This window comes from Hypanus sabinus, chromosome 11 (genome assembly GCF_030144855.1).
Source record: "Hypanus sabinus isolate sHypSab1 chromosome 11, sHypSab1.hap1, whole genome shotgun sequence".
Taxonomy (NCBI): Eukaryota; Metazoa; Chordata; class Chondrichthyes; order Myliobatiformes; family Dasyatidae; genus Hypanus; species Hypanus sabinus.
In genome coordinates this window covers 72,594,293-72,609,366 of record NC_082716.1, presented here as the reverse complement: position 1 = coordinate 72,609,366, position 15,074 = coordinate 72,594,293, and the positions used below count along the sequence as shown (strand labels likewise).

General features: G+C 40.0%; 1 protein-coding gene across 1 annotated transcript in view; it reads left to right on the top strand.

Moving 5' to 3' along the window:
• LOC132401503 (complement factor H-related protein 1-like) overlaps positions 1 to 15,074 on the top strand; it is a 64,095-nt gene that overhangs the window by 40,367 nt on the left and 8,654 nt on the right. The window contains exons 7-9 of the mRNA XM_059983529.1: positions 9,608 to 9,796; positions 12,308 to 12,415; positions 13,081 to 13,298. Coding sequence (XP_059839512.1) covers positions 9,608 to 9,796; positions 12,308 to 12,415; positions 13,081 to 13,298 — 515 coding nt within the window. The remainder of the gene's footprint in view (positions 1 to 9,607; positions 9,797 to 12,307; positions 12,416 to 13,080; positions 13,299 to 15,074) is intronic.

The window sequence follows — 15,074 nt, the reverse complement described above, 5'->3', positions numbered from 1 at the left end:
GACACTCTGACACTGTGGTACCAGGATAACAACCTCTCCCTTAATATCCAATAAACAAAAGAGCTGATTGTGGATTACAGGAGTAACAGAGACAGGCTCAGTCTAATCAACATTAATGGATCTGCAGTTGAGAGGGTGAGTAGTTTTAAGTTCCTCAGTATACACATCACTGATGATCTCAGCTGGACTGTACACACCGGCTTTGTGGCAAAAAAAGCACAACAGTGTCTCTTCCACCTCAGGCGACTGAAGAAGTTCAGCATGGGTCCCCAAATCCTCAAGGCCTTCTACAGGGGCACCAAAGAGAGCATACTGACTGGCTGTACCACTGCCTGTATGGAAACTGTGCCAACCTTAATTGCTGGGCACTACCGTGACTGGTACAGACAGCCCAGCACATCTGTGAGTTTGCTGGGAGGTGGGCTGATTCTGAAATACTTTAGCAAATTCAATTTGTCCTCCTTCCAGACTGGGCATATCTGGATAGTTTTCCACTGTTTTACACCCTTGCTTGGATGGTTCTGGTGCGCAAATCTTCAGTGCTATACCAGGTTGCGTTTTGTCCCAGACTATTTTTGCTATCCAGTGCCATAGAGTTATATCACACAGAGAATATCCCATTAAATCCACTGAGTCCATGGGAACTATCAAGCATCCACTGACACTTAATTAATTTAGTCCAAGTCCCCATCATAGAGTTTCCCAGACTCTACCAATTATTTGTACATCAAAGATAGTTATTCTACCAGCCTGAGCCATGTTGAGAATATAGAAGCAAACCAGAGCACCTAGAAGAAATCACTGTGTGCAAATTTCACGCAGACAGTTGCAGATACTGCATCCCTTCTGGGGAAGGAATGACCTGTACAGAAGGGATGGGTTACCCCTGAACTTGCGGAGGACTAATATATTTGTGGGTTGGATTAAAAGAGCTGTTGGAGAGGGTTTAAACTAAACTGGCGGGGGATGGGAACCAAAATGATAGGTCAGAGGATGGGGCAATTTAGATGCAGCCTGTAGAGAGACTGTGAGAAGGTAGGCAGTGGAAAGGGCATAAATGCAGACAATTGGATGGGTTGAAATGTGTCCATTTCAATGCAAGAGTTATCAGGAACAAGGGCAATGAACTTAAAGCATGGGTCAGCACACGTTATAGCCATTATGGACATTTGGCTGTCACGAGGAATGGCTGCTGGATGTTCTGGGGTTTAGATGTTTTAAAAGGGACAGGGAGGGATGTAAAAGAGGTGGGGGAGTGGCATTGCTAATCAGGGATACGATTACAGCTGTAGAAAGGGAGCATGTTGTGGAGGGATTGTCTATTGAGAGTGTGGGTGGAAGCCTGAAAAACAGGATCTCCATAGAACACCCCCTACTCCGCATAGCAACAGAGACACTGAGGAGAGGACTGGTAGACAGATTCAGATTTTGGAAAGCTGCAAAAATAACAGGGTTGTTGTCACGTGGGAACTTCTATTCCTAATATTGATGATCACCTCCTTAGTAGAAAAGGTTTAGATGCAGCAGAATTAGTTTGGCGTGTCCAAGAAGGATTGTTAACACTGTATGTAGACAAGCCGACCAGAGGAGTAGCAATACTGGATACTGGCAATGAACAGACCTCTCAGTGGCAGGCATCTTTGAAATAGTGACCATACTCCATGACATTCATTATAACCATGGACAAGGATAGGAGCAGTCAATATGGGAATATTTTTAATTGGGGGAGATCTAATTGCAAGAGTACTAGTCGGGAATTTGGGAGCATAAATAGGGAACAGATATTTGCAGAGAAATGCACAGCAGAAATATGAAGCTTGTGTAGGAACCTCTTGCATGGGGCTCTGGATAGATTTGTCCCACTGAGACAAGCAAAGGATGGTAGGATGATAAAACCATGGCTGACAAGAGAGGTGAAGAATTTAGTCTAGAGGAAAAAGGAGGCATATTTAAGGTACAGAAGCAAAAATCAGATAGGCCTCTTGAGGGTTATAAGATAGCCAGGAAAAAGTTTAAGAAGAGACTTAGAGCTAGAAGGGGACAAGAGAAGGTCTTGGTAAATAGAATTAAGGAAACACCAAGAATTGTGGAGAACCCGAGGATGACTAGTGTGAGAGTAGGACTACTTAGGGATAAAAGGTGAGAAAACATGCCTGTACTCAGAGGAGGTAGGGAGGTACTTAATGAATACTTTGCTTCTGTGTTTACCAGGACAAGAGTCTTTTACAAATGTGGTCAGTCTCAAACAGGCTAATGTGCTGGGACTCATCAAGGTTAAGAAAGCGGCAGTGTTGGAGCTTCTGAAAAACATAAGAACAAGGAACAAAGATGATGAACAGCACATGGCTCAGTTTAAGAAATAATGACTTTGTGGCCATTACAGAGACTTGTAAACATGGTTAACAAGAGTTGTTGAGCATCTAGACAAGAGAGAGAAAGAAACTTGCTTAGGGTTTAGGAAGAAAAGATCAGACAGGGCTCTAGAGAGTTACAAGGTAGCCAGGAGGGAGCTTAAGAATGGACTTACAAGAACTAGCAGGGGGACATATGATGTCCTTGATGAGTTGGATTAGGAAAAATGGAAAGGCTTTCTACATGTACATGAAGAACAGGAGAATCGCTAGAGTATGAGTAGGACCAGTCAGGGATGAAAGAGGAGAAATGTGCTTGGCATTGTTAGGGGAGATAGTAACTGAATACTTTGCTTTCGTATTCACCATTGACATGGATCTTGTTGACTGTGAGGTCAGTGTACAACAGGCTGATATGCTGGAACATGTTGACATTAAGAAAGAGAATGTGCTGGAGGTTTTGGAACACATTAGGATACCTAAGACCCAGGGCTGAATGGGACATATCCCAGATCACTATGGGAAGCAAGAGAAGAGATTCCCAAGCCTTTGGTAATAATCTTTGCATCTTCACTGGCTACAGGAGTAATACCAGAGGATTAGAGGGTGGCTAATATTGTTCCTTTGTTCAAGATAGGTAGTAGGGATAATCTTGGGAATTATACACCAGGGAATTGTACATCAGTGGTGGGCAAACTACTGGAGAGGAACCTTTGAGACCAGATTTAAGAGCATTTGAAAAAGCATAGTCTGATTTGGGGTAGTCAATATGCTTTTATGAGGGATAGGTCAAACCTTACAAGACTGATTGAATTCTTCAAGGAAGTGACAAAACAAATTAATGAAGATAGAGCTATGATCATGGCATATATGAATTTTAGTAGGCAGTTTGACAAGTTTCCCCATTGCAGGCTTATTCAGAAACTCAGGAGGCATGAGATCCAGGGAAATGGCTGTGTGAAATCAGAATTAGCTTGACAACTGAAGGCAGAGTCTAGTAGCTGATAGAACGTATTCTGCCTGGAAGTTGAAGACCAGTAGTGCTCCATGGGGATCTGTTCTGCGATCCCAGCTCTTCGTGATTTTTATAAGCAATGAAGTGGAAAGTTACTTTAGTAAGTTTGCAGCTGACACTTAAGTTAGTGGTATTGCAGATGGTGTAGAAGTTTGTCATAGGCTACAATGGGACATTGATAGGACACAGAGCTGGGCAAACAAGTGGCAAATGGACTTTAATCTGCTAAAGTGATACACTTTAGAAGTTCAAAGTTCAAGACAGAATACAGGTTAATGGTAGGATTCCTAAAAATGTGGAGAAACAGAGAAATCTTGGGGTTCGCTTCCACAAATCCCTCAAATTTGCAGCACAAGGTAAAAGGTTGATTAAGAAGGCATATGGCATATAGGACTATTAATCAGGGGATTAAGTTCAATAGCTGTGAGGAAATGTTGCAGCTCTGTAAAAGCCTCGTAAGACCACACTTGGAATATTCTGTTGAGTTCTGGTTGCCTCATTACCAGAAAGGTGTAGAATCTTTAGAGAGGGTGCAGAGGCAATTTACTAGACTACTGCCTGGATTAGACAACGTCTTATGAGGATAGGTTGAGCAATGTAGGGCTCTTCTCTTTGGAGAGAGGTGACTTGATAGAGACATACAAGATGATAAAAGTGGACAGGAAGAGATTTTATCCCAGGGTGGAAAGACTAATGAAAAATAACGTAAGTTTCAGGTGTTTGGAGGGATACCATTGGTAGTGTTTTCTTACACAGCGAGTTATATGTGCGTGGAATGTACTACCAGGGTTGGTAGTAGGTGCAGATACATTAGGGACATTTAAAAGACTCTTAGATAGGTACATGGAAGAAAGAAAAATGGAGGGCTTTATGGAGGGAATGGTTAAATTGATCTTGGAGTGGGTCGGAGGATAGGTGCAACATTGTGGGCTGAAGGGCCTGTACTGTGCTGTACTGTTCTCTGTTCTATGGCATAGGACATCAGTTCTAAATGCAGGTCATTGAACCAGTGAGGCAGCAACTCTATCAGCTGCACCAGCATGTCACCCCAAAGTCCTGTCCACTTTCCTTTGATAACGTGTGGAACGAATTCAATTGGCTAGAAATTATTTTTAGTGTTTCTCAGGAAGAGGTTAAGGTACATCATTCATTCAGCGCTTCTAAACCACAGCTGCATAGATGGCCTTCACTAACATTTTGGGGAATTTTACCCAGGCCAGCCTGAAAAAGATCATGAAATAATTATCATCAACAAAACACTTTTAGTATCAGAGGAAGCAACACACTGGACTACTGTTACACCACCATCAAGAAAGCCTACCATGCTATTCTACTCCTTCACTTTGGAAAGACTGATCACCTAGCTGTATTTCTACTCCCTGAGTATTGGTAGAGACTGAAGACTGCATTACCAGTAGTGAGGACCAAGAAGGTATGGACAAGGGAAGCACAGAACTGCTTTGAATCGGTGGACTAAATAGCATTCAGGGATTCATCTTTGAATCTGGACGAGTATGCTGCAGTTGTTAACAACATCATTAAAGCCTTTGTGGATGAGTGTGTGCCTATGAAAACTTGTTATACATTCCCAAAATAAAGGCTGTGGATGAACCAGGTTCATTGTCTGCTGAGGGCTAGATCTGTGGCATTTAAGTCTAGTGACCCAGGTCTGAACAAGAAAACCATGTATGACTTACAGAGGGCTATTTCAAGAGTGAAGAGACAATTCTGAGTGAAGCTGGAGGCAACATCGGATGCACATCAACTCTGACAGGATTTGTAGGACATTACTTCCTACAAAGCAAAATGCAATAGCATGAATGGCAGTGGTGTTTCACTACCAGATGAGAACACCTTCTAGGCCTGCTTTGAAAGGGAGAATATAATACTGCCGTGAAGATCCCTGGTGACCCTGTGATCTCTGCTTTGAAGGCCAATGTCAGGCTGTCTTTCAGTGGGGTGAATCCTCGCAAGGCTGCAGGCTCCAAAGGAGTACTGAAAACTTGTGCCAACTAACTGGCGGGAGTACTCGAGCACATTTTCAATCTCTCACTGCTACAGTTGGAAGTTTCCACCTGCTTCAAAAAGGCAACAATTATACCAGTGCTCAAGGAATGTAGTGTGATGCCTTAATGACTATCGCCCATTAGCACTCACATCGACAGTGATGAAATGCTTTGAGAGATTGGCCATGGCCAACTGAACTCCTGCCGCAGCAAGGATCTGGACCCATTGCAATTTGCCTATCGCCACAATAAGTCTACGGCAGATGCAACCTCAATGGCTCTTCACATGGCCTTAGATCACCTGGACAATACAAACACCTATGTCAGTATGCTGTTTATTTACTATAACTCAGTATTTAACACCATCATGATCGATAAGTCACAGAACCTGGGCTTCTGTACCTCCCTCTGCAATTGGATCCTTGGCTTCCTAACCAGAAGACCACAATCTGTGTGGATTAGTGATAATATCTCCTCCTTGCTGATGATCAACACTGGTTCACCTCAGGGGTGTGTTCTTAGCCCTCTGCTCTACTCTCTCTGTATCCGCGACTGCATGGCTAGCCACAACTCAAATGCCATCTATAATTTGCTGATGACACAACCATTTCTGAGAGAGCATATGGGAGTGAGATATACCAGCTAGGTGACTGGAGTTGTAGTAACAGTCTTCCACTTAACATCAGTGAGACCAAAGAGCAGATTGTGAATTTTGGGACGAGTAAGATGACAGAACACAAACCAATCCTCATCAAGGTGCCAGAAGTGGAAAGAGTGAGCAATTGCAAGTTCCTGGATGTCAAGAACTCTGAGGATCTATAAAGAAGGCAAGACAGTGACTATATTTCATTAGGAGTTTAAAGAGGTTTTGTTTGTCACTGTCAGTACCTCCAGTTGAACTCTGGCTTTTTGTGTGCTTCCCCCCTAGCTGTCAATCTATGGTTTTGTATTGCCATGTGCTCTTGTTTGTTTTCATACTCCATATTCTCATGTCCCCACTCCTGCTCTACTCCGGCCCCTGTATTATTGAATAGTCCATCTCTCACCTGTTTCTCATTATTACCTGTATTGCTGCCACCTGTGTCTCATTGTGCTCCACCTATCATCTGCCTCTCTGTTTATTGCTCAGTGTATTTTAGTCCTGTGTTTTCACCTGTTTGTTGCCAGATTGTGTCAGTGGATTTTCCTGAGCCTTTCCAGTATTTGTATCCGAACTTTGTCTGTCTGAATATTAACTCTGCCTGTTTCCCAATTCTGGAATTTTTGGATATCTCTGGATTTTTTTTAACTTCGCCTGAACTTTGACGCTGACTTTGTTGGCCCCATCCCCTGGATTTGCAACTCAGTAAATATCATAGTGTGCATGGTCTGCAATTGGGTCCTTGCTTCAGCATCCTGATAGTCACTATAAAAAACTCAGAAACGGCGGAGAGCATTCTGACAGGATTGCATCGCTATGTGGCATTTTGGGTGGGAGGGCTATGGCACAGGACCAAAATAAGCTACAGAAAGTTGTAAAATAAATTGGCTGCATCTTGGGTACCAGCCTCCATATTATCCAAGACATCTTCAAGGAGAGGTGCCTCTGAAAGGCAGCGTCCATTAGTAAAGACCTCATCACACAGGACATGCCCTCTTCTCATTGTTACTGACAGGAAGGAGGTACAGAAGCCTGAAGGCACACACTCAGTGATTCAGAAACAGCTTCTTCCCCTCTGCTATCTGATTCCTAAATCGACATTGAGCCCATGAACACCTTTTTTTTGTATTATTTCTGTTTTGCACTATTTTTAACTGTTTTTATTGTTTTATAAAACTGTTTCAACTGTTTTATTGTTCACCATTCTTTATAATTAGACATGGCAGGCCACAAACATGTAATGATTTGGCCTGATGGATGTGGGAACACAAAGCTGTATCTACTGCATGCTACTTTTGTCATCTGGCACAAACACGTAGCTCTGTGGTATGAGGCAACAAACAAAATGTTAGAAGGAGTCAGCAGGTCAGTCAGCATGTATTAAGGCCAGAAACATTGACTGTTCATTCCCCTCCATAAATGCTGCCTGACTTGCTGACCACCTCCAGCACTTTGTGTGTTGCTCTGGATTTCCAACATCTTGAGTCTGTAGTACAGTTTGGACAATTGCTATTTCATTGTTAGGTTAAACCAGTGCTCAAACCTCATGCCTCTCTGCCTTTCTCATTAAACTAGGATCATCTCCTTGCTTGATCGTAAAAGTAAAGTGATCTTCTGAACCATAAGATGAAATACATTGTTGCTTCTGCTTGATAGTACAAAGCTTTCACAGATGCAAAGTCCTGTGCCACCCCATATGGCACCTCTGTAGTATTATGGGGCTTTGCTTCAGTGAGGAATGAGATTTTCTCTCCATAAGGACTATGTGGTGATCCAGTGTTGCTCTAGATGGATGCATCCTTCACAGGTGAACTTGTGAGATGGTAAAGGGATTGATCAATGCCAATGTCCATGTAATAATACTTTTGAAACCCTTTGCGAAGATCTAGAATAGCTAAATGCAGTCTGTTGATTGGAATCTTAATTAATGAAACAAGATATTTCTGGGGATATACCAGTGATTTTCATGATGTCTTGTACTTTCATGATGTCTCCTAATCTTTCATTTTTTCCTCAGTGTCTATTTTTCCAGTTTCAATCTGTTATATTAAGGCACTTTGGAAACTTGCTTAGTGGCCATTCCACCGATGATGTTTAGGACAGCAATGAAGGTCCTCCATCTCTATCTGTCCTTGGCTATCAAAACCAGTTTTGCTCTTGGTCTTGGCAGTGCTCAGAGCTTCCTCTGTTTTCACTGCTGTCAGCCATCCACATCCTAGGTGGACATTCAGGAATAACTTCACACCCAGACATAGAAGGATTCTTCATTCCTGTTTCCATAACAATTTTGTTTTAAAAACAAAATTGTTCAAAAGTAATTCCTTGCAGACTGAGATGCCATCATTGTGTTCTTTTGTTATTTTCAAACAAAACAACTGCTAACTAATCCTGCCAGGATTGTGTGCATCGATATCATGAGTTTTCATGTGGCCTCTACTACATCCACCTTGGCAGAATATCCCTCAGTGTTAAAGCATCTCAGAGATTATTCACTGATAGTCTGTATAGACATATTGTCAATAAAACTGTTGAAGTGAGGATTAAAGGCTTTAGCCCAGGGGTTCCCAGCCTTTTTTTAATGCTTCCTGACCATTAAGCAAGGTCCTCAGGTTGAAAACCGCTGCTTTAGCATCTGCTACTCATAAACACAGTTGAATTAGATGTTTATTGATACCTTGCTGTGGAAGGAGTGATATTGGTCTCTCCCTTGTTAGTGAGAGAGAACGAGAGCCTGTGGGATGTTGAAATGTAGGAGTGAACAGTTTGTTTTTGATGTATGGTAGGCCATGGTCTCTCATTGGAGTTTTGCTGGTGCTTACATGCTGAGTGGTGGGAATGCTGATGCTTTATCCAAGAATAAGTGGAGAGAGGGGGAGTGGGAGGATAGATGCTGTCTGCTGCTGCATGTGCATGGGTGAGGGGAAGAGGCTTTGGGATTGTATTTTTTTCTCTGTCATTCATTCTTTGGGGTTTTTTCTTCTCTTTCAAGGATGTCTGCGGAGAGTGAGAATTTCAGGTTGTATATTGTATATATTCTCCTATATTAAATGGAACCTTTAAACCATTGAACCCGATGGACTTCCACAATAGAGTGTGGGGCAAAAAGAATGAGGCATATCCTTTGTTGGCTCTGCTGGTGCATGTAGTATGAATGCACGGAAGATTGCAAATGGGTCACTATCTCTTTGGCTCTCATTGAATCTGTCACAGTGTCCCAGCATTCTATCATATATTGACACCCTCCAAGAAAGTCTGCTGATTGCCATGATTTGTTGTAAGGTTGTTGCCCAGGCTTCCTCTGTAAGTCTTTGGCCATCACCAATAAAATGTCCCATTGGAAAAGTCTGCTGTCCAACCAAGGGACAACACAGTTTCCTGAAGCTTATTGTAATTTTTCACTTTATAATTTCATTTCATGATTTCAACATCTCTGTGAGATATTGGTTGTAAAAACAGGAAATAGTATTTTAATCAAATAATTTAAATATAATTCACAGGATTTAGTAAATATAAATTGATATTTTATGAGAATTGTTGATGTGAAAATTATGCATTTCAACTGTAAATATCTTACTGATACTTCCCTGTGATTTAGCACCATGCATTTTGACAGAAGAAGATTTTACAAGTAAAGGTGTAATATTAAGATGGAAATTCCAAACAAGAATAGATGTGAAAGATGGGGATGTTTTAGAATTCAGATGCCGTGAAGGATTTGAAATTGAACAACCAGCAAGGAGATACTGCCATAATGGAAGTTTGGAAGTTCCCAGGTGCATTAGCAGTAAGTGAAACTGATCAATATAAATAAAACTGAACTGCCTTTTCGCTTTTTATTTAACCACTATCTCAACAAATAACTTAATTTTGCATTATTTGTTAAAGAAAACAATAGAGGAATTTTGCAGCTGAAAATAACCCCTGTAAGTGAGAGACAGGTATCTTTGAGAAAGAGGTGCTGAGAACAATGTTTCCCATGATTTCCATTTAAGATATTGTGGATAACAGCAAACAACAAAAAAAAACCATTAGGATTTTCAGAATGGATTATGAATAAGTGAATTTTCTTCAGTTAAATGTAGTACACCATAAACTTGGGGTTGGTAGGTTAATTGGCTACTGTAAATTACCCTGATGTGATAGGATATTCAGGATGAAATTGATAGTCATGTGTGAGATGATAGGTTATAGGGAGTTAAGCAAGGGTATCAGCTAGCTACCTGAGTACAATAAAAGAATGCAAGTTTATTCCTTACTGGATAGGATGGGGTGGGTGAATCCTTCCTCAGGGAAAGAGAAATCTCAAGTGTGACTTAATAAAGATGTTTTGCTAAAATGAAGACTGTTTGCTTCAGCAAGCAAACTAAAGCAGTGGTCATCAATGTGATTGTTGCAAAATAAAAATGACTTTGAAAGTGTTTACCCACAGAGCGTTGCAAATGTGGAGTTCACTTTTAGGTGAATAGCTAAAGAATCTGAACAACAGTTGACAAAAAAGAGAATAGAGGATCGTGTTAAAGCAGATTAAAGCAGATAAACTGCTTTAAAGCCAATTAACTGTGGAAGAAGCTTATTACCTGCCACATAAGCAGAGATATCGACAGTTTAGACTTGATGCCCAATTCCGTGCTGAATTTTCCGTGTCATGTATTTACAGAGGGTAGAAATGAAAATCAAAGAAGTTGTGTAGAACACATAAAATTTAGGGAACCCACATTTGGAAGTCTTAAAAACAGTCTGAGTTTAAAAGATCCTATTGCTGAACATCCATATTTCAGCAACACTGCAAACATTATTTGCCATTTAATTCCAGTATGTCACCTGAAGTGCAGTATGGGCATTTTACTGTAGCGCTGCTCAAATGACAGGAAAAGGTTTGGACACATTATTGTATTCATCGGCCATAAATACATTAATCTTGATGTTAGTTTGTAAGCATCACTGTTTAAGATCAGCACTCCCAAAACGGAACACAATATTGCATTTAATACACACATATAGCACTTGTGGAAGATTGTGTGTTGTGGAAAGAACTTATCCATCTAGTTAAAGAGATCATTGATCTTTTGGTTAGTTTCTGATTGATTTATAATGAGTGCTTTTTATGCTTGATGCTTATAAACTGCTTTGAAATTGACAAAGTCCACAGGCCACAGTTGCGCAGGAGCTGGTGGGCTGTGTCTTGACGTCAGCAATAACTATATATAGTTATAACAGACCTATGTACATACAGGCATTCCTCTTGGAGTGCAACATAAATAAATATATAAATACAAAACATCCTACTCAAAGAAGAAAAAGGTGAAAGAGTAAATGTACTCTCACTAGAAAGCTACAAGGAACTATTTTCCTGTGTACATTTTAGTGAAGAACAATGTGTTCAATGTGCGATTCTGAAAGTAGTTTTCAATGAGATGTGCTCCATGCATCGACCAAAGTCATTAACATCATTGTTGCCAAAACCATTAAAGCTACTTTCTGTCTGCATGGATTAATTAAACAACACAATCTATAGATGTTGTTAAGAGAATGTAGTTGTACTAGAAAAGATGAAAAAACTATTTACTGAAATGGCAATGGAACTGAGCCAGCAGATCTATCAGGAAATGCCGATTCTCTGGAAAAAAATGTCTCAGATAGGAGCTGATAGCTTCAGGTTAAAGATATAAAGACATTAAAGATATAAAGGCTAGTTCATCCAGCTAATGCGGCCAGAACTAGAGACCTGAAAAATGAATCATTTATAACTGTGATCCAGTAGAGATCAAAAGGTGAATGTCACTAGCTTGAAAGTAGTTTTAATTTAGAACTAGGTAACAGGAGAAATGGTGGAGCAAAGAGTAATGATGCACTGAGGTTACAAATGGGAGAAAGGAATGGAAGCTTTTATTCAGGAGGTTATAATGAGTTTTTTGTTTACACCACAAGAGAAAACATATTAAACTGGTATATTGGGCTAAACATCCTGTTTCTATGCTGTAAATAAGGTGTAACTCATTGTCATTGACACACTTTTGAACATAAGTATTATTTTGGATGTAACAAATTTCTTTATTGAATCTACAATACTACATTTGTTGATGTTAAGTGAGTGCATCGAAGTTACCAAATTAGAAGTAATAAGTCACAAAGGAGAAGATTTTTATTGGAGCATTGGTACCTGTTATTATTATTGGCTGTTGAGTTTCCCGCATTATCTAAAGCTTCCTGGATTTAATATAATAGTACTTTCAAATTCTTTTGCTTTTAATGTTTAACTTTTAGTACCATCTTTAAAATGTCTTTTTTTCTGCAGATGATAGGAGTGAATGCAGACCTTTAGAATATTTTGCTTGCCAATCATGTGCAATTGACGAAATCTGTATTGAATATAATTCAAAAAGCGTATCAATAACAAGACCAGGTAATTCTTTTCCCCAATGTCCCTTCTAGTAAAGTAATAATGCATAAATATTAAATGGGAAATATCTGTGGCACCTTGTCTAGTCTGGAGCAACCTTGTTGCAACTGTCAGACAGCAAAGCAAGGATAAACCTGCACACCTGTTGTCATAAGTAAAACTACATAAAAAAAATTAAAGAATCTTAAATGCCTCAAAGTTAAAAATCGGTGACTCTCAATACCTCTTCAGAAATTTAACAAAGGGAGTTGTAATGATCTCTTCATCTTTTCAAGCATCTGGGAGTGGATAAGAACATGATTTCCATCTACTTATATATATGTGAGAACACATCTCAATTTACCACAAGGAGCTATTTTTCATATATATCAAGAGATTACCTTTTGGTATTTAAACACAAAGTACACTGCAGATGCTGTGGTCAAATCAAGATGTACAAACAAGCTGGATGAACTCAGCAGGTCGGGCAGCATCCGTTGAAAGGAGCAGTCAGCGTTTCGGGTCGAGACCCTTCGTCAGGGCTTAATTGATTTTGAAAAAAAAAATGTTATTTATTGCTTGTTAGTTATTGCAGTTTTTGTTTTGTTGTTGAAATAAAGGAATTTATTTTGATTTTATGCATATTTTCTATTCTGATTTATCTGTAAATATCTTGTTTTAATACATAGATCAGAGCACAATTGTATTAGATGGAATCAGAGGTGAGAGCAATGCTTTGTTCTCGGTGAAGACTAGCAGAGTACTGAGAGGAAGCACTTTGAAGTTTTTTATAAAAGAATCCAGCAATGCAAAAATGAAAGTAATATTTGGCACAGAGCCTCAAAGCATACTGTATGAACAACCTGCAGTAGGAGAGTACTGCTTTCCATTCTCCTTAAGTAATACAGTAAGTATACACATATGCACTTCCCTCTATATAGCATCATAGCCTTTAGGAAAGCTATGAATTGAGATTTCGGAAAGTCATTACATTAACTTTCACAGTACATTATCCTCCAGAATAATTTTGTAAGGATACTGATCTGTACTTCCCTTTATAACCTCACTGCCTTTGAGATTGTGGTACCTGGAAAATGCAGAAATACTTCTATTCTGTCCTCTGGTGAAGTGTATGTGCCTGTGTAAGAGCCTCTTAAATGTCCCTAATGTATCTGCCTTTCCCACTAAACCTGGCTTGCAGTCCACACATCTACCATTCTCTGTGAAAAACTTAATGGCTGGAGCATCACAGGCACGCAGAACTATATAAACAATATTTTAAAGAAAAACATAACATACAGAGAACATAAATAATAGACAATATTTACAGGGAAAAAATGCAATTGCAACAGAAAAACAAAGTCCATTTTAGTGCAAAGTGTTTAAAGAGGTCACAGTCGATAAACTGAAGTGACTATGATTTTGTCGGTTGGTTCAAGTACCAAATGGTTAATGGGGACTAGTAGTTCTTGAACCTAGTGATATGGGCCTTCAGGCTTCTGTACTTCCTGCCCAAATGGTAGCTATGAAAAGATGGCAGGGCCCAGTTGATAGGTCTCTTTGATGATGGATGTTTTCTTCCTGAGATGCTGCCTCCTGTAGGTAGTACTGATGGTGGGGAGGAATATGCCTGTGATGTATTGGGCAGAGTTCACTATTCTCTTCCATTGCTTATCTTCCTGCACATCTGAATTGCAAAGGGTTGATGGGTTATATTTCAGATGGAGGGCTGCAGCTTGTGGAGAGGTGTGGGGGTGGGGGGGCAGCTGGTTCATCATTTATACCAGTAATTTGTTTGAATGCATTAGGTATACTATCTGCATCTTTTCTGGTGATAGAAAACTGGGAAGTATGTAGGATGTTAAGAGAATGCAGGGAAGCTTCAAAAGAATATGAACAAGATATATGAATAGCAAAGTAATGGAAGACAGGATATTGTGCAAAAAAAAAGAAGGGTGGATATGTCTTTAAATGCTGAGAGATGGAAATTGTGTAATGTCCTTGCCTTTAATGTGCAAAGAACTGAGAAAAGGAGTAAAGATGTATTTCTGAAGGTATTACTGGACTGAGTCCTGGGATGATGGAGTTGAATATGAGAGGAGATTTAACAGACTGAGATGGTACTCTTGGTTGTCTAGAAGAAAGAGAGGGGACCTCATTGAACCATTCAATGTTCTTTCAAGTCTTGACAGAGTAGTTGCAAAGCTGATATTTCCCTTGGCTTGAGTGTGCAGACCCAGGGATCCCTATATCAAAATAAGGAGATGGACATTCAGGACTAAGATCAGAATTTTTTTCCGCACCCATGTAGGGAACTTTCAAAAATCTTTTACCTCAAGAAGGCTGTCAAGCTCAGTGACTGAAACCATTCAAGACAGATCAAACAGATTTTCTTAGGCACAAGTGAATCAGCGATACAGGATTAATACAGTAAAGCTTGCTGTGGGAAAAGATCAACTCTTAGCAGATAGGGGAAGGCTTAATGACAGAGTCCAGCATCTGCTTTTAACTGTTTTCACAAGATGTCTTCATTCTTATCTTAAAAGGATTTTGTTTCCAGCTTGAATCCATTATTCTTCATACATTATTTAGAAGACTACTCATTGGGCATAATCCACACTCAGTTGTGAGAGAGAAAGCTCTTGGGTGCATATTTGGTGACAACTGCTGGATTTGACATTAC